A 27,988-nucleotide genomic window follows, 5' to 3' on the forward strand; every position below is an offset into this window, starting at 1 on the left:
CTTTCATTAGTTTTGCAGAAGTGATTAGAAGTATTATTTTATTATATTTTATTTGTTTTTAGTTTTCTTGACGGTATACAATATTGAATGCATGTGGTTAAATTAAATTTGTATGTAGTTGTATAATTGACTACATAATCATTTAATCTAACTTGGAGTCCCAGTGGGAGGCTGGACAGACAACACAGACCATACTGGTAAATACCCCGATACGTTCTTCTAGAAACACGTACAAGAGACTAAGTCAAGGGATTTCTGGGACATTTAAAAAGTGGGTTCATTCTCATAAATTTAATTTGTTTAGTTAATTTTGCTACTGTGATATAATTTCAGAATTGCAGGCCTAGATATAATGGGTGATTTTAATTATATTTATGGCATTAAAATTAAATGAAACAATTTTATGACTCCATTTCCAGATCTGTAATATACTGTTTTTGTTATATCGGAACTCCATACAGCCTTTGTTATGCCTTGCCATGACATTGGCTTCCAATTCTTAAAATCATGGTTAAATCCTGGGTAATCAGTAAAAAAAAAGTATTTTAACTGAGTTCATATGCTTAAAGTAAGTAGAACTGTTTCAGGGCATTGATGTAATGGACAATTCTTCAAAACTAGCAAATACCCAAACTAAATGGATTAACCTTTTGTATAAGGAATCATATTTTTATTCAGCATTTTTACTACAATATAATGCACAATTAAGCTAATATAGCAAGCCCAATTAAGCTAATATCTCTCCTTCCTTGGCACATCATCCCTAATTACTGCTCACAGGATTATTAGAGCTAAAGGTTTCGAAAGACTGCTCAGTGCAAATGTTTTGAAAGACTACACACACAACAAAGAACCACAGGAAATGTGCATTAATTAGCAGCTGACCTGAATTAATCCTTAATTTAGTTTTGCCTTAAGATGTCACTGCAGGGAAAGTTAGAAATTCACACAAAAGACAAAGCAAATAAGTTGTCATATAGGGTATGTACTGTATGCATGTTTTGGTTGTGCAGTGCTGCGGATTCTGCAATATGGCTTTTTAGGTGGAATTTATTCCTGTATCACAAGGGAAACAAGTTGGGCACATGGCATGGGGAGCTGTTCCTCGCTGTCCATCCTAAAGCAATTATATGAGACGGCAAGACATGGAGGCGGAGCTCTAGTGCTCACTGGAGCCTCTAGCCTCTCTCCTCTCTCTGTGTCACAGTAAAAAGAAGCACATTCCCTCCAAAGCACTGCTGAGAGCCGACTGCTGCCGGATTTGTCTTTTTATTGAAGTGCTTGTGCAGGGGGGAAAAAAGACACAAAGGAGAGAGTGGGGGGGATTTATTCGTAAGGTGTCATGGGACAGTTGTGCTGCTTTCCATTTTCAAGAGCTGAAGAGAAAATCAGTAAGTGATTTCATGCACGTTGATGAGCTACTGTGGTGCTTGTTCAGCACGGCTCGCTTGCAGCTGGGGAAGAGTTTAGGGACAGAGACTGAGGCCAAATTCCTCCTTGATTCTGATGAATGTGTAGCTGTGCAAGTAGCAGGCTTTAAGGGAACAGCTCATGGGTCTGTGATTTTTTAAATGCTGTTAGACGCCTTGATACTTACATTACTTGTGCGTTGGGTTTAGCCTGTATACGTACTGTAAACCGTCTGGAATCTCAATTATCTAAATTCTTGTATAAGAGCAAAACAGTACTTATTTTTTCAAAGAATGGAAACTGAAATTTTAATTATGCTTTGATTTGTTTTTGTTTTGTGGAAAATCTATTCTAGTAGTTAAAAACAACGATGCAGTATGTTCATCTGCTTGCTAAAAACTAGCTAAAATGTGGGTAGCCGTCTTTAATATTTGTGCTGAAATCAAAATTGCTGGGCGAATTCAGGTTGTTATTGCTAGAGGTGCATAGCATATTGTAATGTATCGACATTTTATACTTATCTATGGGGAGATAGTTTCGGCAGTATAGTAGGATTGGCATGCTTTCTGTTTCAAGAAAATGCTGATTGTATATCTTCTGTTCAGTGTACCCCTGTACTGATAATGGTCTTTTTAAAGAGAAGTATCTCAACATACTGTATCTGCATTGGGGCTGAAACCTGCACTGAATGTTCAGGTTAAAGGCTTGAAATGCACACTCTGTGATGGTAGCAGCCATTCATGTGTGCTCCTGATGTGAGCTAGATGTGTGTGCTTTGCCACAGGCAACGATTCATTCTTCGTGGATCAGTGATGTTAATTTTTCAGTAAATTTGATTATCTGTTGTTCTCCACTGTTGTTTCAGCACCATCAGTGTCATCTTGTCACCGACAGACTTTTTTGTGCTACTATAATGGAACAGGGATCAGGAGAGCTTGTCTAAGCTGTGTGATCTGACTTTGTGCTGCAGTTAACCGTCGCTTAAAGATGAATAAATCTTTGGAAATGTTTAAATTGGGCGTGTTCCAAATCTAGAGAGGAGTGTTGCAATTTGCAAGATTTTGCTAAAGATGATAAAATATCAAGAAATATTTCAACTTTATGGATTACCCAAATCATAACTATGCCTTATATTGTCATTTAATTTTAGTGGTGCAGAAGGCGTGTGTGAGGCTAAAGGCTTACAAACAGAGGGGTAGTTTATTGTATCTTCTTACTTGTGCCGTCGAAGAACAGAGTATTTTCAGTCCAACCAAATTAAGACTGCATGAAAAATAAATGTTTTTCAGTAAACATTTTTCTCCAAGAGAAGACTTTATTTGCCTTATCCCAACCTTTAAGGCACATTTTGATTTGTGGTTTATGTGGGGTAAGGCTATTATATCTTTTTGCTTCTTTGTTTTCAAAAGCGGGGTGGTGTAGAAAAGGCATAGCTGTGGCATTACAGTCACCGTTCCACACGCTGTGTGGACTGGTCATGGAGTCTCACGCAAGTTACCGACATGAGCTACCAGCTAGGTGGCAATCCATCAAGGTACCAGCCAATCAAAAGACAGGCTTTTAATGATCCTTCTCCCTTTTTTACTTAGTTTCCTCAAGTTTATTTTCAAACAATTTCTTTGTTATACTTGCTGAATGCAGAACAAATATACAGTTTGTTAGTCATAATTTTTTAGGTGTGTGTGTGTGTTTTCTACTTGTATTGAACAATATGGACTATGACACCCGGTGCCTTTGACAACCATTTCAACATTTCTCTGCTATGGTAACTAATGCCAGTGTGCTATCAACATTTCTTTCCACTGTGCAGTCTAATGCTGAAGCTTAAAGGCTCTAAAGTGCCTACTTTTCAAGTGCATTTTGTAAGAAAATAAATTGTATTGTAGTCAGATTGTAAATGAGAAAATACAAATTCCTAATACAAGACATTGTATATCGCCAATAAAGTGATCTCATCTTAAGTCTCCAGTTCCTAGAGTCATTTTGATGTGTGCATGATAGAGAGCCACAATTCTGTTGTATTACTCCTTGCATTCATTTAGGTATTTGCTCTTTACCACAGCAGTTATGAGATTACAGGTAGAGCTTCTTTTTCCATTGTTTCAGAGCAATTCTAAACTATGTAGTATTTTGGGATTTGAGCTTTTTTTCCTCTACCATGAATTTTGTTCAGTATAAAATAAGGAAAAGCAAGGTAATTTCTGTGAAGTTTATTAGGAAACTGCACATTGCAATTTGTGAAACCTATCATTTCTAAACTGAGATGCAAACAACAACTTCCTCCAGTGGGGAATTCAATATATTGGCTTTCCAGCACCAAAATATTTTTTCTTTCTTAATACAATTTCCATTTCAGAACAATGGTTTATTTTCTTTACTTTAAAATACAATCAGAAATACATAGATTGGTATGATAGGACAGCTATATATGGCAAAGCTTAATATCGTTTTTGGCTTTTTGTGGTTTATAAGGTGATTATTTTAAATTTGGTATCATTGCCAAAGAACATGAAATACTTGCGTAAAAATAAGGACTCCATAAAAAATACAATACATGCATTTTTTTCAGGAAACTTTTTTTTCAGGACAAGACTTTATTTGCCTTAGCCCGACCTTTTAAGGGTCATTTTGATTTGTGGTTGTTTCATTGGGAAAGGCTATTATATCTTTATGCTTCTTTGCTTCCTGTGAAAGAACATTTGGCACTGCAGTTATTAGTTTACGACTGTTTGTTTTGTTGCAGATTTTGTAGGTTCACAAGATGGAAATAGCACCAAAAAAAGTGTTGTGTGTGTGTGTGTGCGCGTGTTATTTACACTGTTACACTTTGTAGGTTTAAGGCTGCCGGTCTTCTGCAGACTCGCAAGTAAGATCTGAAAGGGACCGGGCTTCATTGCTACCAATTACTCACAGAATATATGAAAGGATAGTGATTTTTTTATATTTTTCAATTATGCAAAGCCAAGTTCTTCTAAAAAAATATTTGCAGTCTACTTACGAATACAAAAGACAAAAAATCAAAAAAAATAACATGAACGTGAAAAAATTAGATGAAGATTAGAAGAAACTACCACAGTTATACCTTACAAAGATATTTGATATACAAAAGAAAGTATGAACGTTTTAAATTTATATATCTGTATTTAAGTGATTTTCTCATCAGGAAGTTTAATGTATTTCTTTAGTAGCTGAAGAGGAGGCATTTTTGTAAAATACAGGTTGAGAATCATGCTGCAGACTCACTGTGGTTCTCTGTAGGATTTGATTCATTCTGGGGCAGTTAGGATCAACAATAAGTCACAATTAACCCGTTTGGAGTGCTTAAAAGAAATTAGGATTCTGTGTTGAAATGATTCAGTGGCAATCAGCTTTATTGTTTGACTTTGTTCAGCTTGTGTTCAGGAGGGTAATGCATGCGGCACTGTTCTAAATTTAACAAAAAAAAACTGAGTCCATTTTTTGTTGCTATTATTTAAAAACATCAGACCATAATTAAGTTTGATATTATGGCGTCATTGGTAGCTTGAAGCCCATTGGCACATTATCTTTTTATCACAAAACTGAAATAATGTCACTTGGGGTGGTTTAAAAAAAGCAGTTTTACCTAAAATATTAAATGCCTTTGAGGTTAATTTATTTAAGAAAAGGTGGTATTGGCCAAATCAGTACCTTTAGTGTAGAAACAAGCAGCTCGTTGTCAGCCAGCTATCTTTTAAATCTTTTTAACTCAGTGTGATTTGTGTTTCTGCACTTTGCATAACTGAATTGATTAAATATTTTACAACCCAAGTGAAATGAGTACATTAAATGTAAGCTAATACAAAATTAGCAAGGAACAAAACTGGGCTTCTTTGTAGTAAATATGCTCTGACGGAGGACAACTAAGTAACAAGACCTTGTAGTTAAGACTTACAGAAAGATTAGAAAGAAGAAAGACATTGAGCTAGTGTCCAATCTTGGATGAGTCCCATACTCTTACTTAAAACTACAGGAACAAGAATGACTGGTGGTATTATCCCAGAAAGGGAAAACAGTTGTTACAAATGTCAGTTTTCATTTCATTGTTAGCAGTAAGTTGTCCGAGTTCATTATAAAATGGAATCCCCTTCACATCCCTAGCGTCTGCTTAGATCATCCGTGTTGATTTCCAGATTCTTTGTTGTGATGAGTTGAAATGTGATTTTAAATATTCGTTGTTTTTTTCCCCCTGAGGCGTATACTTACATGCTAATTGACTGATAAAATGTCTATGAAAATCTCATCTCAGTTTAGAAACACAGACATGGCAGCTTCAGCACAGTGAACAGACAAGACAGTCTTCCCATGGCAAATCAAAGTCCACATTTTCCTGTTGGTCACAGCATTGGTTTTAGTGAATGTATTACATTAGAGCTGGGAATTTTCATTTCATTATACTGCAGTAAATAGCAGAGCCAGCACAGATCATCACTGTTTCACTGTACGAGATGAATCTAGCCGTGCAATGGTAGCACAGTTCTATACTTATATAGTACAAAATATGAACTTTCAGCTTAATTGAAAACTTTTTTTATCTCCAACTTTAACTTTACAGTTACATTCTAGACAATATGCATGTGCAGGTAAAATCGTTCACAAATGATTCATACTGGGAGAACAATGAGGTGCACATGGATTTGTATTTTTATTTTGCAGATAGTGAAAAATAATACTGCTCAATTTATTAGGCCATTTTCTCTATGTGTGTGTGTGAACGCTGTAGTTATGCAGCAGGCTTAGAAGACATAGTACAAATAATAATTTCCATTTAAGCTAAGTGCTGTGGCTGTATTCTTTAGTGTGATAAGTTCATCTTGAGATTATCCCTACAAACTGAGTAACATCTCATGTGATTGGTCATGGACCTCGTTACCCGTTACCCCGTGTTTTGGTGCTGCGTGATGAAGTGTCTGCCGAGTTCTCCCACGTGTAGGGGTCATGAAAGCGGAGCGCTCCTGGTGCAGGGCGCCTGGCTGCCGGTTGCCATGGAGAGCTCTCTGAGTGACCCCTTGTTGTCTGTCGTGATGTGTAGGTGAAAGGGCTGCGGCAGAACCGAACGACGCGGAGCTCGTGAGCCTCAGTAAGAGACTGGTGGAGAATGCAGTCCTTAAGGCAGTGCAGCAGTACCTGGAAGAGACTCAGCAGAACAAAAACAGGCAGGCGGAAAGCAGCCCGCCACAGACTGAAGGAAACCTGCGCTCAAGTGACAAGAAATGAGCTCTGTCTTGCCCTTATCCTGGACCCCCACCACCCAGGGGAAACCCTCTGAAGACACACGACAGCACAAAGCCCTGGAGTTCTAGGGAGACCTAAAGAAACTGTATTCATTATATGTAAGCGTTATCCATTGTGAGAAATTGTGAATTCAGTCCTTCTGATGAGGAATCAGTCCCTATACATTTCTTTTATCAGCATTCTAAAGAATTGTCCACTTCTCACCTTCCTTATTCAGTATTTATCCAACCCCCCCCCCCCTTCTGACCCTTGAAAATGTCAGTTTTCAGTTACAGCGTTATTTTTTAAGTGTGTCTTACTGTTATGTGGGGAAAAAATGAAAAGTCACATCATGAAGAGAAGCTTCTCTCTGGTTAGAGTAAGAAGATCTCGGATGTTCCTCTGAAGAGCAATTGAGTTGTTTTTTTTTTAGCCCTTTTGGAATGGAAATGAAGGAGAGCTAAAGGTTCATACACTACCTGAAACACAGTTTCTTTCAACCTCATGTCTTTGATTTGTCTGTCACATGGAGCTGCCACTTCTGTTGGCAGTGAGCAATGCAATGCAAAAATCATCTTGACTAAGCTAAATATCACTACAGATATTCACTATATTTATATGCTGTCAGCAAACATACAAATTGCTGTAAGCAGATTATGCATCCAGAATTATGCTGTGAAAATTGTTTATGCCTTTTTTTTTTGGTTCATTCAGTGAAGTGTGAGACTGGTCATTGAAAGAAACAGCAACCGATGCCAATTTCTATGTGAGCTGCAGGTTGGCTGTTCGAAGGGGGTAGCCAAGTAGAGCTGCCTTACTTTTTATTTTAAATAAAAGCACGTTGTGTCTTCTTTTTTTAGGGATAAAACGTGATGTAAGCTTCATTAGGAAGGCTTTGCAAAGAGAAAGGGGGTCTCTGTTGAAGAAACTCGTTTGGATAAAAGACCTTTTGTGCCATCCGGCAACACTTGCGCGAATCCGCTGTGAGATGGCAGAAACAGGAGTCCCGTCAGCAGGTGCTCTTGTCTGCAGGTGATCTCTCTCCTCACATCTGTCTGTTGGAAGAGCGACGGGATTGTTAAACACACAGGGATAAAGAGACTGCAGCCACGCCACACGTCTGTAGGCCTCTGGGGTGGTATGCTCTTGTTTTTTGTTACTTACCATTAGGATTTTTTTTTTCCCTAAACACAAACAAACAAAGCTTTTTGTGCTTTGCACAAACGTGTCGTCTGCACTGTCATTGTTGGTTGATTCTCTTTTTTAACTTTTATGCCTGTGATAGAGTTAATGAGATTCTAGATTTACCACTTCAAAGGTAGCCTTATGTTTAGACACAATTCTCGTTTTTATTTTAGTACCTTGCATGTGGATTTTTTTTTCTCTTCAGCTTTGTGTATATATACACCTGTACCTTTAAAAAAAACAATGGTTTTGTCCAGGCATGCAGTGGTATTGCTGGTTAGTGTTCTGTTTGTAACCTTGTTGATTGTCTGCAAGAACACTCCATCACAGTACTTATATTGATTCTTTTTATTTTTGTTTGTTTTTAATTAAATTGAACAATGACAAAATGGAACTTGATATAAATAACCAACATTAATAATGTTGTAAATAGCTGCATACATTTTGGTAACATACATAACAAACATCCCAACACTTTACTGTAAATGTCAAACATAGTTATAGTGCAAGCTGACTTTAAGTATTGTTAGAAGAAAAGAACAAGAATTAGAAAATATTGAACTATTTTGGTCTTGGGTTTTGAGAATTAAGAGGGTGATGTTTAAGAAAGGTACTAAATACATTGATGTTTAATGTTAATTGAGAACTTAATTGTTGTTTTGTCTTTGCTAAATGGAAAGACATGTAACCACAAACAGCAGTGCCTTTTTAATACTTGATCAAAGAGCTCACTTTTCATTTAGATGAGGAATCATTTTTCTCAGTTGTGTGACAAGGAACAGGAGAATAGACACGTTCAAGCTATGCAAATGCTTTGAAACTTGGTGATGAATGATGGAGTCTAAGACGAAATATGAAAAGTGCTAAATGAAGAATCTCTTGTCCTGTGTGGAAGAATGTCAGTATCTGGAATTTGTTCAGTCTTCTTGGGCAGGAAAATGAATGGAAGACAAGAGGGTACTGGGACAGGTAGTGTGTATTGAAATGCATCTGCAGTTGATTTGTACCATTCTCCTAAGTATGGCCTGCTGCTTCTGAACTAGGATTTGATAGTCCCAAAAGTACAGATCGGCAGAGCCTTGCTTGTGGCTACGTAAGTGGTATTTCAATCAAGCTCTCAGATCCTTTTTTTTTTTATCCAAACAAAGGCTATGTGATTTAAGTTTTAGTTTCACCCCAAAAAGTACATATTACACACAGTTCACATCCTGCTAAAAAAAGGAATGTGAGAAGAACAGGAATAGGATTCAACAGGGAGCAAGCGATATATTATATGTCACATGTTATTATTTATTATCCCTACAGGGATTAATAAGTTAAGAAGGAGAGCATATGTTAAGAATCCCGTAACATTGTAGTAAGCGAAATAAACCTCCTTTTTTTCTGATGGAAAGGGACGGTTCTCCCACTGCAGAGTTCAGTGTAACTAGGCTACTGCGATGCACATACAGCAGGTAAAAAAATCATTTCACCTGAAACAAACCTGAATTTATCCCTTTATAGGACTGCATTGCCCACGTTCCTAAAGTAAATAGGAGTTCATTAGCAATTTACACATCTGTGTGCTAAAAAAAGAATTGAAGACTACAGATCTTCCCCAGTTTAATTGTACGGTCATTTTGAACTGTTTCTCTCTGTTTATAGGACTAAAGCAGGTAATTACTGGGGAATTTAGTACTTGAAGGGCATAATTCACGCTATAACTGACCATTTTCCTTAACTTTGCTTGTCATTGTTTTGTTTTGCAGCAGTCAGGTCTAAAGCCATATGGAAGGTTGGTTTTGTTTTTGTCATTTACAGCTTGTGAAAGACGTCCATGTTTTAACACTTCTCTTTAAGAGCCCCCACCCTGGAATCTTTATATAGCTGCACTGTAGAGCCGTGGTAACTTGGCTGCAGAAGTTTTGTAAATATTAGGGGACTCTTTAAGTATTGTGTCATTTTATTGGTGCAAATGCATAATTTAAGCAAGGTTGCTCAGAAATGGATGTTTTGAGACAGACAATCAGACCACGACTATTGGTAAAGCTGTTTAACACCTTATTTTACAATTTATTTTAAATGATGTTATGTTATTAGCACTCGACTGGAGAATGGACTGGAACCCTATATGGCGTTTATTATATGGCTGGTAAATTATATACAGTATATGATGTTTGCAGATAGAAATTATTATCTTTACAAACAAGTAGCCTCTTTTCTACTTGCAAATTGTATTAAAACAATTCCTTGTTTCAGTTGTTTGATTCAATGAGACGTAACCCATCTGAGGAGATGTTCATTTTGTGAATTCAGTGTATAAACAAAACAGTGTATTATTATGTCCAAGTAGTTTAAATAAAAAAATAACTATTTTAGTATGTTAGTAATTTGTCAATCCATTATACGAAGACGTAAAAATCACTTTTGGTGAACACTAACCTTTAAAAATGAGACAAAGACAGCAGTGACGTAAGTGGAAATTAGATTTAGCTGAAATGAATGATGATTAAAAACAGATTATTAGCTTTTGTTAGAACAGTTTAGCAAAAGGACACAAAGCTTTTTTGGATTTAGTGCAAAACGTTATCCACTTTCTCTTGCCACAGATGAACACTAGCTTATTTTTCCAACCATTTTTAAATGGAAAAATTGTTAACTACCACTTTCCAAAGCTGCATTTTTATTTCAAACGTATGTCATATTTCATGTCTTCAGTCTTCCTTTTTATTGAGGGGAGTCTGGAGGACTGGCTGGATTAGATGATCTAGGCTGTTGTATAAGGCTTCCTCACAGGTGCATATTCACCTGGCCCACAGTGTTCCTGAGTGCACAGCTCACACCGAAGCCCATGTTATCTTCCATAATAACTGCGAACGCACGTGAAATACCGGTGGCGTTGCTGCCTCGCCCTGCTGGGGTCCTGGGTTCAATCCTGGACCTGGGGTGTATGTTCTCTCCATGGCCGTGTGGGCTTACTCCCACAGTTCAAAGACTTACTGGTATGTTAATTGGCTTCTGGGGGAATTGTCCCCGGTGTTTAGTGCGTGCGTGTTTGTGTTTGTACCCACACTGCGATGGACTGGCGTCCGGCCCAGGGCGTACCCTGCCTTGCGCCCGTGGCTTGCCGGGATAGGCTCCGGCTCTGGATCCTCCCTGAGCTGAATTGGAATAAGCAGTTGGAAAAAAGATAGATGTATTAAAATATAAACGTTCATAAAGGAAGCGTAACAACCTTATTCTGTAATTGAAAGCAGGCAGGTGTGGGTTGTTAAAGGACTCGCTCCCATTTACTTGATGAGATGCTAAAAATGTTCCGTTCAGTGAGCCATTAACTCAAGTCAGTCCTGTCCCAGTATTTAAATAGTACATTCTCCAATGCCATTTGTTTAAATTCTGTTACTTGCCTCCGGTAGCAATATTTTAGTCAGCAGATTAAACTGTGCCAATCTACAGTTTTAAAAATTGGTTATTTTGGTAAGAACTGTTAAAATACTGATAACCATTCAGGTTTTGTAAATTTAATGTTTTTATCCTTCTGGGACTGTTTTGTTGTTGTACACTAATGCTCAACCTTCACACACATTTTTCCTAGTTATCAGTAAAGGTAATAAAATGTATTTTCCCTTTAAAATACAGTACTTTTTTAAAAATATACTGGTAAGAAATGATACATTAATGTAAACATACCTTGTTTGTTTTTTTGTGTTTTGGGCTGTGTAAGTAAATGCTTCATAATATTAGGAGAGAAAAGATAATCTCTTTAATTTAAAAAGTAAAGGATTAGGTTTGTCTTGTGTGTGATTTTGTATCCCCTACAGTATATCTCCAGTAAGGTGTTTGTTGTTTTTTTTAGAAGTAAAACACCCTCAGGTCTTAAGAATTTCACATGATGACCATGTGCCAAACATACTGTTTCACTGAAAAATACTTTTTTTTATTTTAAATAATTGGAATTTTTGTAGAAAGACCTGGATTGTGCTTTGGTTTTTAGTACTGGAAGGATTTTTTTAAATAATAAAGATGATTTGCTCTAATAAACTGTTCTACTTTGAGAAGGCTCAAGATTTAATTGTGTACTGTCTTATTTGTTCATGTGAAAAAGTATTGATCTGCACCTTACCTAATATCACTTCAGAAATATATGAAATATCACTACATTGTGAAGTGTCAGTTATGTCTCAGAAACTAAGCCATTGTTCCAGTAACAAAGCTTGAGTAACATCTACAGAAGAAATTAAGCAACTAATTTTTTCACATTTCAGATGAACCATTGTAAAGTATTTCTGACACGAGATCTTGGAAACTTGATTGGTGAAGTAGTTTAAATTCTAACAACTTTGAATCAACCGCTTCAAGTTCATTTGAATTCTGACTGAATACCACAGATGCATCCTTTGAGTAATACAGTATAAGCAGCTTTATCTTAATCATTTACAATATGGTAGACTGTAGGCTGGCAACAGATATCTAAGATATTAATTATGCAACTACCGATAAATTTAACTTAATGTCATGGGTTTTGATCTTCACCTTTGGCAAGATGTACCGTAGGCTTCACTTACGTTTTGAAAAGCAGCCACTTTATTCACAATCTAAAAAAATTTGGTTCCTAAAGCAATCTTGGCATTGTGGCTGACAAACACTTCATTTGTCAATAATTGGCATAGCCTGTCAATATTTATACACCAGCTCCATGTTTGTTATTCACACATGGACTGTAGAGGTTTACTTAATGTCTGTGTTTCTCAAGTGTCTACTTTTAGCTAGCAGGTACTATACAGTATATATGAAGACAAAACACGAATACAAATGTTTACACATTACTATAAATAAAATGAATTCATCTGTGTTAAATTGGAAAAAATAACCACGTGATAATCTTGAGAAACAAAATATGATAGTTTTTTAAAAGCATTCACTATGTGTTATGGTGCTATATAACATTTCAGTGACAGTAGCTTTGTGTGCTGTCTAGTCAACAAAAAGTACTTCTTAATCCAGAAAAATTCTTGGCTGATTGCTGTGCGTTAAATTTTTTTGGCAGCATGAATTTGGTTTCCATCAGCTTGTTTATTTTTTTTAATCCAGTGGCAGTGTTTTTTTTACCATTTTAAATCTCAGAATTAAAGCTTCAATTCACCCCTCCAAAAAAATTAGACTAAACCAGACTTATAAGTTTCCCTTTTCCCCATAAACCCCTGCACTAGGTTATCCACTGTGTAGTGCACAGTAGAAAAGTCAACATAGTCTTGTTTTTCCTGTAATGTCTTTGGTAAAATCAGCATTCTTTTGTTCGCCATCTAATTGAATAAAATACTGACCCTGTCTCAGCAATGTGTCTCTTCATCCTTCATTAAGATTACTTGAAGGAATATTCATACAGGGCTGAGAAAAATTTTGTAAACCTTCTAGGTTGGTTTTCTTGTGTATTTTAGACTTAAAATGTAAATAGAGCTTAATGAAAGCCTCGATAAAAGATGCAGATGATTTTGAAGTTAAATATCTGTGTGTGAATACTTCATGAACATTTACTGTAGGTTCAGTAATGACACAAACACTTTTCACTGTAGTTAAAAAGTTCACCTTTTGACTCTTCTGTCCAGAAAACATTCTTCATTTTGGGTATGTGAAGAGTCCAGGTGGTCTTTGCCAAACCATAGCCAGGCGACAGTTCTTTGTGGAGAACAGGGGTTGCTTTCTGGCTTTTCGTCCATTAAATTCATTCCTATTCAGTGTTCTCCTGATAGTTGAGGCAAGAAGTTGTTTGTCAAAGCAAAAGAGTCCTGCAGATCCTCAGACGTTACACTGGGGTTCTCTGACATCCTGGATGATTTTTTGGTCAAAACAAGGAACAACCTGATCTCCAGACTTGCTGGTACAACATGGGGCTCTGTCACTACTGCTGTAGCCTCTGGATATCAGCCTCTGCCCTGTCTTTCTCAGCAGCTCAATACTGCGTTCCTGTCTGGTCAAGATCATCACTTACTCACAGAGTAGACACCCAGCTGGGTCACCAAGCACATCATCACTGGAATCCTAATCTCCACCCCACTCCTCCACACATCCCACAACATGCTCACAAAGGTCCAAAGCGCTCCTCACCTGCCACTACATGAGGACATACTGCATATAATCCACCAAAGACAAGTTTTCCTTCAAGAAAGCCCAACTGGAAAACCCTCCCTAGCATAACTTCAATGCAGACTCCACCAGGGCTGAAGAATGTGAATAATGGCTTAACAAAGAATCCTCATCACAACCCCCAGCTCTCACCTGCCAGGAAAAGAGAGGTGCCTGTAAACTGCTTCAGGTCTGGTCAGGGTCCCTGTCCTGCCAGCCTTGGTAGACTGGGAACCGGTGCAGGCCTCTTTGTACCTGGGGAAAGAGCGGACAGTCCAGCACATCCTAGTGGACTGCCCAATCTACACACTCAGTGGGGGACTATACACCTCCAACACACCCGCACCAGAACCTATCGTCTTGGCCCAGGGACTTTACACTTGCTAAATAAATCATTTCAGGGCTTTATTGTCCCCTAGGGGAAATTTGTTTTACGGCACAGTCAAACACAACACAATGACAATACACATGATCAAAAAGGAAGAGAATACGGCAGTGTTACAGGAGAAAGAAACCAGAGACAAGAGACAAGGTAGTGACTTTGCACTGTTTAAGAGTGTGATTGCAGTGGGGATGAAAGATTTCCTGAGTCTGTTGGTTTTACACTTGGGGGCACAGAGGCGTCTCCCAGATGGGAAAAGTGTGAATTCACAATGGGAGGGGTGAGACACACACTGCCTGATGCTTTTGGCTTTCTTAGTCACCCTCTGTTTGTAAAGGATGCTTACTGTAAGTTGATTTGATTATTTTGCCACTTATATTCACTAATTTACCCAGCCTGTTACAATTACCGGTACTTATGTTGCCAAACCAACAAGTGAAGCAGGATGTGAAGACACTTCCAATGAATGATTTGTTGGAAAGTGTAAGAATAGTTTTATCCACCTTAAAGTACCTGAGTTTTCTAAGAAAGAAGAGTCTCTCTTGGCCTTTTTTATAGATCATGTCACAACATTTGTCCCATTTTAGGTTATTGTCAATGACCAGTCCCAAGTACTTATAGTCATCGACAATTTCAACAGGCTGACCATCAATTATAGTGGGTTGAATAATGGTTCCCTTTTACTAGCTTTGTTTGTATCCAGGAGCACGAAATATACTTAAGTACAATATGTGCTCTCGTTTGAATTTCTCCATGCAGATTCCATTTCCATGAAATCAACACTTCTGTTTTCTGTTAAATTGTGGTTTGATGCTCTTTAGGGTTCAAGGCCTTTATTTCTTGAGCTGGCAAACTCAAAGAATATTATATTTCTCATAAAAGAACTGTGGGCAGAGTGTGTGTTTTAAGTGTGCCGATGGCAAATTGCCCGAATCAAAATTCAGTGTTATGGTGATGCACTAAAAAACTTTGTGAATATTTCATTTCTGATGGTTGAAAAAATGAACCGTGCTTTTCAAAATTCTTTTCAAATGCTGGTAAAATGCTGTATGGTGGGAAGTGAACAAAATGTCTGTGAACTGATTTAATGAAATATCTCATATCGATTTAACCCTGAGATTGAGAATGTAACTTCCTAGCACAGTTATTGCAATGGCTAAAACCTGGGGGTAACTAGAAGACATTGGAGACCCCATTAGAACAATTCCCTGTGTGAGGGTGAGCATTAGCATTAGAACATTGGTGGCAACAACAGGGAAATGAACAAGCATGGTGTGATTTTATTTTTCTGTTTATATTTACAGACTGAATATTTATTAATTGAATTAACATAAACAAAATAATAATGCAGTGTGGTAGGCAAATTATCTGAATTCCAGCATTACTGAACTAACTACTTTGCTGTTTTATCAGTGTTTGTCATGCACATTAATAGGATTAATTCTTTTGCTTTTTTAATTGAATGCAAAATCATAAGGTGCAGACACTGTATAGCTACTGGTCCTAGTCTGTTTTCTTTCAGAATTTCTGACGTTGACTCGATCAAATCTATCATAAACAATTAGGTCTGCTCCTGCTAACAGAGCATTCACTGGCCGGAGCACAATCTTGATGCAAAGCGTTGTATACAGTACATACAGTATTACGTAGAAACTGAGAGGCTTACAGATTAGACAAAATACAGTAGCACCATACAAACCAACATACAACACAAGCTGTAGGTTGCAAACAATTCTTCAGAGCATCTACTCAGTTTTGAACCACGTGTTAATTGTTTTTTTTAACAGAATTATGTAAGTATAGTTATTGATAAAATAAATGTGTTATATGAAAATTGTAGAAAGGGATTACTTCATGTGCTGCCCTGCATCAAGGTGAGGCTGTTAATCGCACCTCAAGAGGATAAACCTATGTCTGCTTTTACAAAGCCATTTAGTAAATTAGCTTAGTTATCACAATGGGTACAGAGTTATCAAGGCCAGGCTTAATATGTTGTTGTGAACATCTGAGGGTCTACAAACAGGATAACGCATTTTTGTTCGCTGCGGATGAAAATATTTATCAGCCTTGTTGATCTTGAGAGTCACACAGGGAATTAAATTCATTTAAATTAAATGTCATGGAACCAGACAATGCTTGTACAGTATATGGTTTCATTTAAAAAGGCTTTGGCTAACTGCAACAACAAGTGTAATAAAATGAATGTGGTGGTAAACCATGTGGCGTCAACAGAACCTGCCTCTCGGGTAGCTTTAGGCTCTTTGTGTAGCTTTATCTTCGTTACTTGTACTAGCAGCCTGGTTTACCTTCCTAGTGCCAAGCCTGGCCCACCTTCTGAGATGGGGCAAGAGGTTGGTGATGCAGCTACAGTACAGTAAAAATGCAGGAAGTATTCCAACTGCTTAGTTCTGGCAGGAAATGCTGCTTTGGTGCCGATTCAGTTGTACAGAAATGACACTATCATATTTGAGAGCTTAACTTGTCACACTGCACTTTTATTAGATAAAATAATAATAATATTATTATTTATAATTATTATTATTATTATTAAAATAAATTATTATAAATTATTTGATTTTTTTAATATAAGAGAGCTTTTGTCCTTTCAGTGGAATGCACATTTACTGAGTAGCGAAAGAAAACGTGCTGAAAAAAAACAACAAAATCACCAATCTGTTATCAGGAAAGTCACATTTTTGTAGCAGGAGCACTGACTATGTGTAGACATCCATCCATTCGAGCCACTTTATCCAGTTCAGGATCCTGAGTCAAAGCCTGTCGCAGCAAGCCAGGCACACACACACTCACACAGACACACAGACACACACACACTCACTCACACAGACACACACACACACACACACACACACACACACACTCACACAGACACACACACACTCACACAGACACACAGACACACACACACTCACTCACACAGACACACACACACACACTCACACAGACACACTCACTCACTCACACAGACACACACACACACAGACACACACACTCACACTCACACTCTCACTCACACAGACACACTCACACTCACACTCACTCACACACTCACACTCAAACTCACACAGACACACACACTCACACAGACACACTCACTCACACAGACACACACACTCACACAGACACACTCACTCACTCACACAGACACACTCACACACACAGACACACACACTCACACTCTCACTCACACACACACTCACACTCACTCACTCACACTCACTCACTCACACAGACACACACACACTCACACTCACTCACTCACACAGACACACACACACTCACACTCACTCACACACTCACACTCAAACTCACACAGACACACTCACTCACACAGACACACTCACTCACACAGACACACACACTCACACAGACACACTCACTCACTCACACAGACACACACACACTCGCACACACACAGACACACACACACACTCACTCACACACACACACACACTCACACTCACTCACACTCACTCACACAGACACACACACACTCACACAGACACACTCACTCACACAGACACACACACACACTCACACACACACAGACACACTCACACTCTCACTCACACACACACTCACACTCACTCACTCACACAGACACACACACACTCACACTCTCACACAGACACACACACACTCACACTCACACAGACACACACACACACTCACACTCACACTCACACTCACTCACACACTCACTCACACAGACACACACACACTCACACAGACACACTCACTCACTCACACACACACACACACACACACACACCAGGGCCAATTCCCTCAGGAGCCAGGTCAACTCCCAGCATGCCCTTCGCAATGTGGCAGATAAACAGTACCTGGAGGAAACCTGCACAAATGTGGGAGAACACACAAGCTCCATGTAGAAAGCACTCCAGCAATACGAGTCAGCAATGCTAACAGCTGCACCACCATGCAGCCCACTTGTGTTACACTGATATGTCATCAGCAATTAATTATTCTGATTAATATTTGTCATCAACAGCAGTGATCAACAATCAGTCAACTTACATTCACAAGCTGTGAATTCTGAACGAATGGTGTGGCTGCCACTGAAGGCAATACAAAATGCATGTCTGCAGCACGCCGTGTGCTTTGCACCACGTTCCAGATGTTGTCTTGCGGGATTCTGTTCCTTTCTTCTTGTAGATCCTAAACAAACATGTGCATGTTCTCTGGCTTCTCAGCCCTAGATGCCACATCATTCAAGATTATCCTATTCAATGGGGCACAGGTCTAGCAAGCAGGGCATCTATGGCCAAAGGGACACAAGATTCGTAACTTTCAAGAACGTCATCACGCAGGTTGCACGAGAGCAGTTGCTGTCTGCTGGAATTTTGTCTCAAGAAATTTCCCCAGAGGAATGGCAGCTAGTAGTGATGCGCGGGTTGACTCAGACCCGTGGGTTGGGCTGGCTCGAGCTAAAAACAAAAACAGATCGGGTCGGGGGCGTGCGGGTTCATTTCTCACAGCTATGGCTGGGTGTAGGTTAGAAAAAAGCCGACCCGCGCATCACTAGTAGCTAGTGAAGTCCCAGGACCTGAACCATATAATGCAGTGTAGTCAGGTAGCCATTAAGTGGATTCATTAGAGAACATTACTAATGAGAGGAGGCCATATGACACATTTAAGCTGTTTGGTAGTCTGGTGTTGTGGCTTCTGGTCTCTGGGCTCATCTGTCTTATCACTGATGGGCCATTTGGCTGAAATGTCTTGCCAGGTTAGAAATTACTGACAGTGAACTCTCCACATGGCAGGTGGCAGTGTGCTGACTTAGCCCAGCCTCCTGCACACCAGTAGAACAAAGGCATTGTTGTCTTGATCTTCTGGGTATATTTGGTATATCTCCTTTCTGCTTTTCCTTCTTGATTTTTTCCAGGCCAGACACTCAGCAGGTTGAAATTAGCTCAGGGCCTCTGCCCACCTCTGGCTTCTCAGCCCTTGATGCCACATGTCATTCAAGATCATCCTATCTGTTATTTCACTTTTAAAAGTATGCTCATAAAAATGCCCTCTCTTGTGTGGAGCTGCTCCGAGTGTCCTGTCATCCAGCTGCTGTCTATTCAAGTCCATACTGTCCTACTCACACTTACTCTGGTTATACTCTTCTTTCTCTCCCTGCTGTCAGCCTCACTCTGTCACTTCTGTGGGCTGAAGGTTAGGGGGCATCATCATATTTAAAATCCTGTTCTTCTTTCTGATTTAAAACTGTTTTTAAAACTTTCAGGTTTATTTTGGCTGTCTGAGTATTATCGTATTGAGTTCACCTTCCAGGGGGTATTGCTTGGTCGTTAAGTTAAAGAAATCAATCAGTAGCTGGCAAATTAAAAACAATATTGGACTTTCACAAACAGTCTTTCTGGAATGTGGCATTATTTTTTCCAGCTTAGGGTTATTATTAGTTAGACTTTGACTGGAAAAACTTCACTAACATGGCTAAACATCTGCAAGTAAAGATCAGTGAAGATACTGAAGAGCCACATTACACATCTGAAAAGATATTTTCTTAATATTCCCTGCTGCGCTGTGAATGAGGATCCTGAGATTTAGAATGTACAGTACTAAACATCAGATTACCTGACATCAGATTTTGATTTTGAAAACTCAAAGAAGTGCTCTCTAATACACCTCTGTATCTGACAGCTTTCAGTGTGCATTCTTCATGAAGCTCGTACAACCCATCTAGACCACTTGGTAAAGTAATTACTAGTTAATTGATCTGATGACCTTATCCAGCTGCTTCTAGCAAGAACAGAGCATCAGCTTCCACAACACTCCTGAGTAGTTTGTTCTCCTACAAACTTTTTGGTAAGAAGAAGAACTTCCTGTTTTTAGTTTTAAAAGCACTTTGAATTACACTACTGTATCAGGAAGAGTTTTGTGCCTCTTGACTGAGCCACACTGACTACTTCTGAATAACATTGATCTGCTTTTTCTCTTTGATGTCTTTCTTCACTTTTTTAAATAAGTCTGTACTGGGTTTATCTACAGGATAAGACCCTGCAACAGATCATCTTTTTGACAGCATGTGGCGTGTACTGTAAACGTTGTGAATCCTCCATCATCATCTTCACTTTGCAGTCTAAGGCTGGATGCACATTTCTTTCTTTTGGTGTCATCAGAGATCCCTGCTTTTTGTTATTTAGAAGAATGTGTTCTATTCATATCACTTAAATTCACTTATGGAGTTTGCAAAATGAGAGGAGAGAAAAAAACTTTTGAAACAAAATACTTTCTTGTTAGGAGCTGTGTCAAAATGTTTTAATGTAAATTCAGGTTTGCTTATTCATGACCAAGCCAAATTAATATTTCATAGTAGAGCAAGTTCCATTGGTTTGTGTTATATTTTAATAAGACTTTAAATTAAATAGTTGTGCCCCTGTATTTCTGCTCATAGTTTCAATTCTGATGCCACAGAAAATAAGGATTTTACTTTCTGTATTCTTTGTAAGTGTATATATTGTACTTACATGAACTACAAACTGACCTAATTAAACTGTTCATGTGGGAGTTCATCTTAAGTCAGATCTTCTGCTCTTGTCATCTTTCACTTGCAAACGGAAAGATTAAATGAGCCATCTCTGTAATTCATCAGAGCGTGCGTTCCGATTGAACAGAGCAAATAGTACAGGGAAAAGATTATTGGAACATAGTTTTTATATAGTGGTGAATAAACACTATATCTACCCTGACATCTACTGTGGTTTTATTTTTAAATCTTTCATATATCATAATAGCATGTTGTTATATGTACTGTTATGTATAGTTCACTGTGAAATAAAGTCCTCATTATTTTTAGTGAGGCACTTCTTTAGGGCCTTATTATACTGTAATTATGTAATCCTGCTGTCTCCTCTCTTCTTCTGTTTTTTGCTTGCAGGGTGCTTTGTGAAGCCAATTTTAAAAGTGCTATATACAGTAAACAACAACGAGAATAATAAGAATTATTATTATTATTATCATTCACACTAAAGGCTTCATTCACAATGACTTTATCAATACACTTGGTTACAAACTGTAACATATGATCTCTATTTAATAAATGAAAAATAATTTAAAAGAAAAAAGTTTTATCTGCTCCATGTTCACAAATATCCTCTCAGAAAAACTGTCAAGAATGTCCTTCATTTGATCGGTATACAGCAGAAAACAAATCACTTGTTTTTCTTTGCAAGCGTGCAAGAGTCATTAAAACTCAATGTAATTAATATTTACAGTATTGATGTTTTAGTTTTTAATGATTCATCATCCTGAACATTCACTTTCTGGTTTCATTCAGTGCGACTATAGCAGCATCCCATCTGGGCAGATTCATGCCTGAAGAGATTTATTTCTGAAGACACACAATTAAAATAATGTCAAATGAATTATGTGTATCGTTATTTAATTTGTCCTGTGGATAAAAATGTGAGAAAAGAGTAGCTTGTTTGGAGAAGGCTTTTTCACTGAGCAAAACAATAATTATTGCCTACCATCTGTATTCTGCTTACTTCCTTTTTTCTTCTCATTGTGTCTGTTCTGGCTCATTCCCATTGTTTTCAATGTGAACACATTTGGTCCCTGAAGATTTAATATCTGCCTGAGTTATTTTTTTAAATGTATTTCTTTGTTTTCATATAAGCTATATATTTATAAGTACCTTGAGAGTCTTCTCACTGACATGCAGCATGGTATTTTTTATTCCTTGTAATGAGAAGCTCAACAGTAGCCTTCTCCAATTCCATTTAAACAGTTGATGGATTGACTTGCTAAAGGTGAACAGCATGGTGGCATTGCTGCCTCTCAGTGCTGGGGCTCTGGGTTGAATTCCTGGGGTGCTGTCTGTGTGGAGTTCTCCTTGTGCTCACTTGGGTTTCCTCCAGGTGCTCTAGTTTCCTCCCCAAAAAACATACTGGACGGTTCATCGACTTCTGGGAAAATTGGCCCTGGGGTGACAATGTGTCTGTGTCTGCTCTGTGGTGGACTGGCTTCCTGTCCATGGTGTATCCTGCCTTGCACCCATTACTTGCTGGGATAGGCTTCATTTCCCCCATGAACTTGAACTGGAAGAAGCAGTTAAAAATGGGTGAATGGATTACCAAAGTCTTCAGGTACATTATATTTTATGAGTTGCAACTGGCCATTAGCAAGTTTGTTTTGCCAAGTACAAGGATTTCATATTTTTAAAAATGTCACTTAACGTTTTTTGTATCTGTCTTTAGCTATTTTAAGCTTGCCTTCATCACAGCTGCAGAAAAACCTATATATACACTGATGGAAAAAAGAAACGCCACATTTTCTGGAATGAGAATACTATAGTTATAGATTATGTACTTTCACAAAAAGTTGTCAATTTGTTTTAAGCCCTCTGACCAGCAATACAGCTTGTGCAGTGAGGCATTGCAACTTGCCAATCACACGAAAGCTCGTTAGGTGCACTTTTACCCAACGAGGTCCAGATGGAACAATGCCTTGTCAGGTCACCTTTAAAAAGGGCTTAATTCAAAGCTTAGGTCACTGCAAGAAAAAGGTCACACTTAGTCAGTTTTCTGTGCATTCCATAATGCCTGGAATGTCACCAGAAGCAAGGGAGAGGACTATTGGCATGTTGCAGGCAGGCATGTCATGGCCCAGCATTGCCAGACACTATGGAGTGAGCTGCTCCACTGTGTCCTGACTGCAGAGAAGGTTTCAGCAGACCAGCAGGACAGATGACCGTCCAAGATCCGGTCTTCATCGAGTGACCACACCAGAGCAGGACTGGCACATCAGACTGGTCCATCTGAGAGATCGTATCAGATCTGTCACCCGTACTGCTGCTGAAACTGCTGGCAGACACAATGCCCGCATCAGTGACAGGACAGTGAGGCTCCATGCTGCTGGCCTTAGAGCAAGGCGACCTGTCAGAGGCCTTCATCTCCTAGACGTCACACTTGACTGGCTTGGGCCAGACAGAGGTGGCGATGGACTCGTCAGCAGTGGCATCAAGTCCTCTTCACGGATGAGTCACTCTTCAGCCTGTTCCAGGCACACGGGAGGGCCAGAGTATGGAGGAGGAGGTATTGTCTTTCTTTTTGCCATCAGTATATTTAGGATCTGATAGCAGTCTTGAAAATAACTGTGATGGGAATATGAAAATTGTTAAAGAAAAACATTGTGTTCTTTTGCATATTTTTCACAGATTGTCTGCTATTACATTTTCTTCTGAAATTAAATGGAATTTGTTCTTAAACTTAAATTTTGTGATTCGAGCCTAAATGTTATACCCAGTGATCATGTGATGTTTATTTTGTGACAAGTGTTCTGGTTAAAAATTTGTTCCAGGATGGTTAATAGCATGTAACACGTGTTTGTCCCTGATCATAAACAAGATAAAAGTTGTAATTTACCATGTGTAATTTACACAGTGACCATGGAACATTTTAAAAAGACTATCCTGTATAAAAAGGTCACCTATTAGTAGATTTTCTTTTTGTATTTATTGTAGAAGTTAATGTATTAAAAATGCTTTATGATGAGGCCTTTAGAGATCGCTTTTTTAATATACAGATCAAAATTATTAATTGATTATATTATAATAGTTCTTGGTGTGCAAAAATGTGTTTTTGCAACGGTGCTTCTGTTTGCAGGTGGCACAGTGGCTGAGTGGTCAGCATGTTTTGTCTTGCAGTGCTGAGGCCCTGGGTTCAATTGCAGACTGGGGGTGCTATCTGTACATAGCATGGTTATATTTATAAGTTCTCTCTGTGTTGGCTTGTGAGTGTCTAGTAGGGGTGTCCCTACTGACTTCTGGGAAAACTGGCCTTGGCATAAGAGCATGTGAGCATGTCTGTGTCTGTGTGTCTGCCCTGTCATGGACTGGCGTCCCAGCCAGGATGTCTCCGTCTTTGTGCCCATTGCTTGCTGAGACAGGCTCTGGTTCCTCAGAGACCCTGACTTGGAAGCAGAGGTTAGAAAACAGATGGATGCTTCTGTTTGTTGGAATCACTTTGAAATAACACACTGGGTTAATTTTCATTATAAAAGCTGATTTGCTCTCTTTTGAATTATAAAAACCTTCAGGCAACTTTGAAAAGTTGCTTTAATTTTGTCATAATAAATTGTGCTTTTGACCCTGGCAATGAGACTCTGAACTTGCTCTAAGCCAATTTTATTTTTATATTCGAGATGTAGTTTAACTAGGGCATTGTGCAGCTTCAGAAGCTCACCTAATTTGTATTCTGTGCTCTTTGCTATATGCCTGATTCTCCCATTTGGCTTTTGTGTTTTTCATTGCACTGCCTGGATGCTGGCAGCAGTGAATCTTCTACAACACCTAAAGCTTTTCCATCTCTGTGCTCTTTTTATGTCTATGCCAAAGGTTTAACAGATTAAGAATTGAAGGCTTGTGCTTTGTGACCAAGGTCCTTTGTACCCTGAGTTAATATTTAGTACATAGCTGTTTATTATTTTATTAACTGCTGTGCTGGTTTAACATATGTTGGCTTCTCTCTCTTCATGCTGTGATATGAAAGGTTGCTCTCGTCTGTCGTTAATCATTTTCTCTCAACTAAGTGCACCCTCTAAATGTACAGTATGTGCCAAAGGTTGGTCTCTTTTACAACCAGAAATGTATAAAATAAGGGAAGTAAGAGCAATGTGTAAGATTTATAGACACAATAAACAAGGTGCACTGTGAGGACGGGATGCTGGACAGGGATTACAGTAACGTCCTCATCTCAGGAAAAGGGTCAGCGCCTTCAGACTGAGGAGAGGACCGCATGGCACTATACCGGGGCTGATAATAGGGGCACACTGCAGCCAGCAGCAGGACTGTGGCTAAAACAGCCCCTGCTGGCAAGAGCCATTGTGCAGCGCATGTGTGATTACAGTGCTTAGAGAATACTTAACGTCCGGTAGAGTACAGGAAGAAACTAACAGAATGAGCAGCCAAATCCATGTCAAGCTCCCAGCTATTACGTACAGCTGTGTGGTTTGAGTGGGAACACAGTCCAAACCTTTGCCTGCGTGCTGAAGTCTAGGAAACATCACGTTCCCATCGCTGTCATCAAACCATCCAGAAATATGGCTGTTGCAGACATTTTTTCCAGCACTGGATACAAGTCATGGGATCACAAACTGCAACAAAATTCTCTCTGCCAAACAACCCTTGCCCACTAGGAACCCATGTCATAGTATTCTAATTACCCATGCCTTATTTTTCTATTTTTTTTCCAGTTTATAATGATAATTGCTCGCTGGCCAGTGATTCACTTGGAAGATGTACATGGTACAGAAACAGCAGCTTCTGGGCAAACAGGACCTGCTGGTCTTGGCTCAGTGTCATTGTTCATCCTTTCAAACTGATGAAATGCAGTCTGTCCCTGATGGATTTAGTACAATCCCACACTGCAATTTTGTTCCCATTAAAGCATCCATGATTTACTGAAGTTGTAACCCTCACTAAAACAATCAGGAGAAAATGTGCCTGGTAGGTTTCTATGCAGGGGAGGTCTGCAGTGATTGTAATGGTTTACTCCCTTCCTTCCCATGGTTGAAACCAGTAGACTGAGCATCCAAGCAACTGCATAATGGGCAGGAGTACTGGGAACAGATAAACCTTTGAAATCATGATAACCATTCTGTGCCAAGAGCCTCCCATTTGAAAACTATTTCAAGATCTCATGAACTGCTGGACCTATTGTTTTAAAACCTGGTGCATATCATCAACAGCCGAAGCTTTTTGAAGATGTTATACTTCTTTTACCAATACCAGATCATGAACAGTTCAAGAAATATGGCCTGTAAAACAGACTGCTTCTGCAAACAAGTTGTTTGGCTAAAGAACAGCAAATAGAGTGGAATTTATACAATCTATAGAGGGTAGAATTCCTCAGTAAACCGAGTTGACCACCATTTTTTTCATATGTCAATATGTAGTCTTTAACACTAACTTCTGCTGTTTATAAACCATTTGACAAATTGACCGCTAAGTACAATTAAAGTAAGCATACCACTGACATCTGACACACTGTTGTTCCTGTATACAGCATAACAACTTGGCCTCAAGATAGTCCACATAGCACAAACTGTCTGTATCTTTTGTCCTGGGGGCTCCTGCACAGAATGTTGAAATGAAAGATTTCATGATCAACCCAAATCTTCTTCTGATTTACACCTTACAAGTTGCAGCAATACCTATCCTGGAATATCAGGACATCTACTGTTTGCTAAATAGTGCTTTTTAGTCAAACTGCTCTTGTTCAAGGACAGCTGGTCCAGTTGCAGTAACTCCAAACTTTACACCATCCTAGTGAGAATACGGCTCACACTGTGACTATGGTTTGATGGGGATTGTGTATAAACCTGACCAAAACTCGCCTTGAAAACTACCGCACTGACTTGTCTTTCAGGTCTTCACACACAGGCTGGCTTCAGGATTGCACCTCACAGGTCATGGTGATTTTTTTGCACGCCCATACTGGGCATGAGAAGCTTCAAGCTGCTCTTCTTCAAAACAGTTTTAGTCCATTAACTCCAAGCGTGATACTCCATTCTCATTAAAGCAGAATTATCAAAAGCACAAATGTATTTACTAAATGGTCTTAATTGTAGTAAAGTGATATATATATATACAGTATATATAAATAAATCTATAAGTATTATTTGGAATTACAAGTAATAGTCCATCAGATGGGTCTATCCCATTTTCCTAAGTTGTAGGAGTCACCTGGCTGTTATAGTTTTGGCGCAGGAAGGCGAGGGAGAAAACCGGGAAGAACCGGGGAGCTTGAGGTCAGTTGAGGGGAGCTAGCGTGAGAGTGAGAGGTCGGATCGCTAGTGTAATGTTCTGTACAACCAAACTTTACTTGAATATATAGTTCATTGTTCCACACCCGCCTCCGTGTCATTCTTTGCTTCATGTGAAGAGACAACATTCATCTTAAACTATAATATCTGTCTCACTGTTATTTTGTTCTTGGACAGCTAACACTGTATTTGGAATCACTCGAAACGCCGGGTTTCATAACGCTAAACCCTGATTCAGAATTGCACCTCTCCTGTGGCAGCCACACTTTGACCACAGCAGGTAAGCGCCTTCTGTAACACACACTGCTTACTGCAGACCGGTTTTCCTAACTGTTCAGCCAGCGATCTTTAATTGCAGTGCACTCACACTGGTAAAGTAACTATGGGTTTCTCTGAAAGCCTTTAAAATAATGTGCCGTTTTATAATTTCTGTTTGTATGTGAGATTGGAAAAAATAAAATAGCTTTAATACAAAGAAAAGAGCCTTTCTTAGTATATACCAGGCCTGACACCAGGCAACTAGCAGGTAGACAAAGATTTTCACTGATGCTCTCTGTAACCATAGAAACACAGTATCTAAATAGAAAAGAAAAGCAGGGATTATGTGAGAATAGGACTTTTTATTCCAATATTGAACTGCTTAAAGCAATACTGTCTGAAAAATATGGCTTGGAAACAGAAAAGATACAAATCCTATCTACATTACTGTGATATTTATAGCTCAAGAAACAACCTTACTTCATTAATACGTGCAATATGTGTTTTATATAATGTGATTTGCACAAAATAAAAAATATTTCCACTGCTTTAAAAACACTAGATAAACCTGGAAACATTAAATTTAGTCAATCATATAGATAGAAAGAT

At 38.7% G+C, this 27,988-nt stretch overlaps 2 protein-coding genes across 5 annotated transcripts in view; both read left to right on the forward strand.

The window, feature by feature from the left end:
• Positions 1–27,988, forward strand: part of akap7 (A-kinase anchoring protein 7) — a 67,539-nt gene that overhangs the window by 37,526 nt on the left and 2,025 nt on the right. The window contains exons 8-9 of one of the 4 annotated variants that reach the window (XR_015935543.1): positions 6,461–6,761; positions 7,503–7,550. Coding sequence is in view for 3 of the 4 variants with exons in the window: in XM_088626921.1 (XP_088483047.1) it covers positions 6,461–6,645 (185 nt within the window). In the remaining variant the exon portion in view is untranslated. Of the gene's footprint in view, positions 1–6,460; positions 11,879–27,298; positions 27,402–27,988 lie in introns of those variants that run through there. The other 3 variants (XM_088626923.1, XM_088626922.1, XM_088626921.1) reach the window with 3 other exon arrangements.
• Positions 16,651–22,019, forward strand: LOC148675587 (uncharacterized). The gene is made up of 3 exons (XM_088627167.1): positions 16,651–16,662; positions 17,036–18,126; positions 18,161–22,019. The coding sequence occupies exons 1-3, from the start codon at positions 16,651–16,653 to the stop codon at positions 18,162–18,164; spliced, it is 1,107 nt and encodes a 368-aa protein (XP_088483293.1). The 3' UTR covers positions 18,165–22,019.

The sequence above is a fragment of the Lepisosteus platostomus genome, chromosome 3 (assembly GCF_059453375.1).
Source record: "Lepisosteus platostomus isolate fLepPlt1 chromosome 3, fLepPlt1.hap1, whole genome shotgun sequence".
NCBI lineage: Eukaryota > Metazoa > Chordata > Actinopteri > Semionotiformes > Lepisosteidae > Lepisosteus > Lepisosteus platostomus.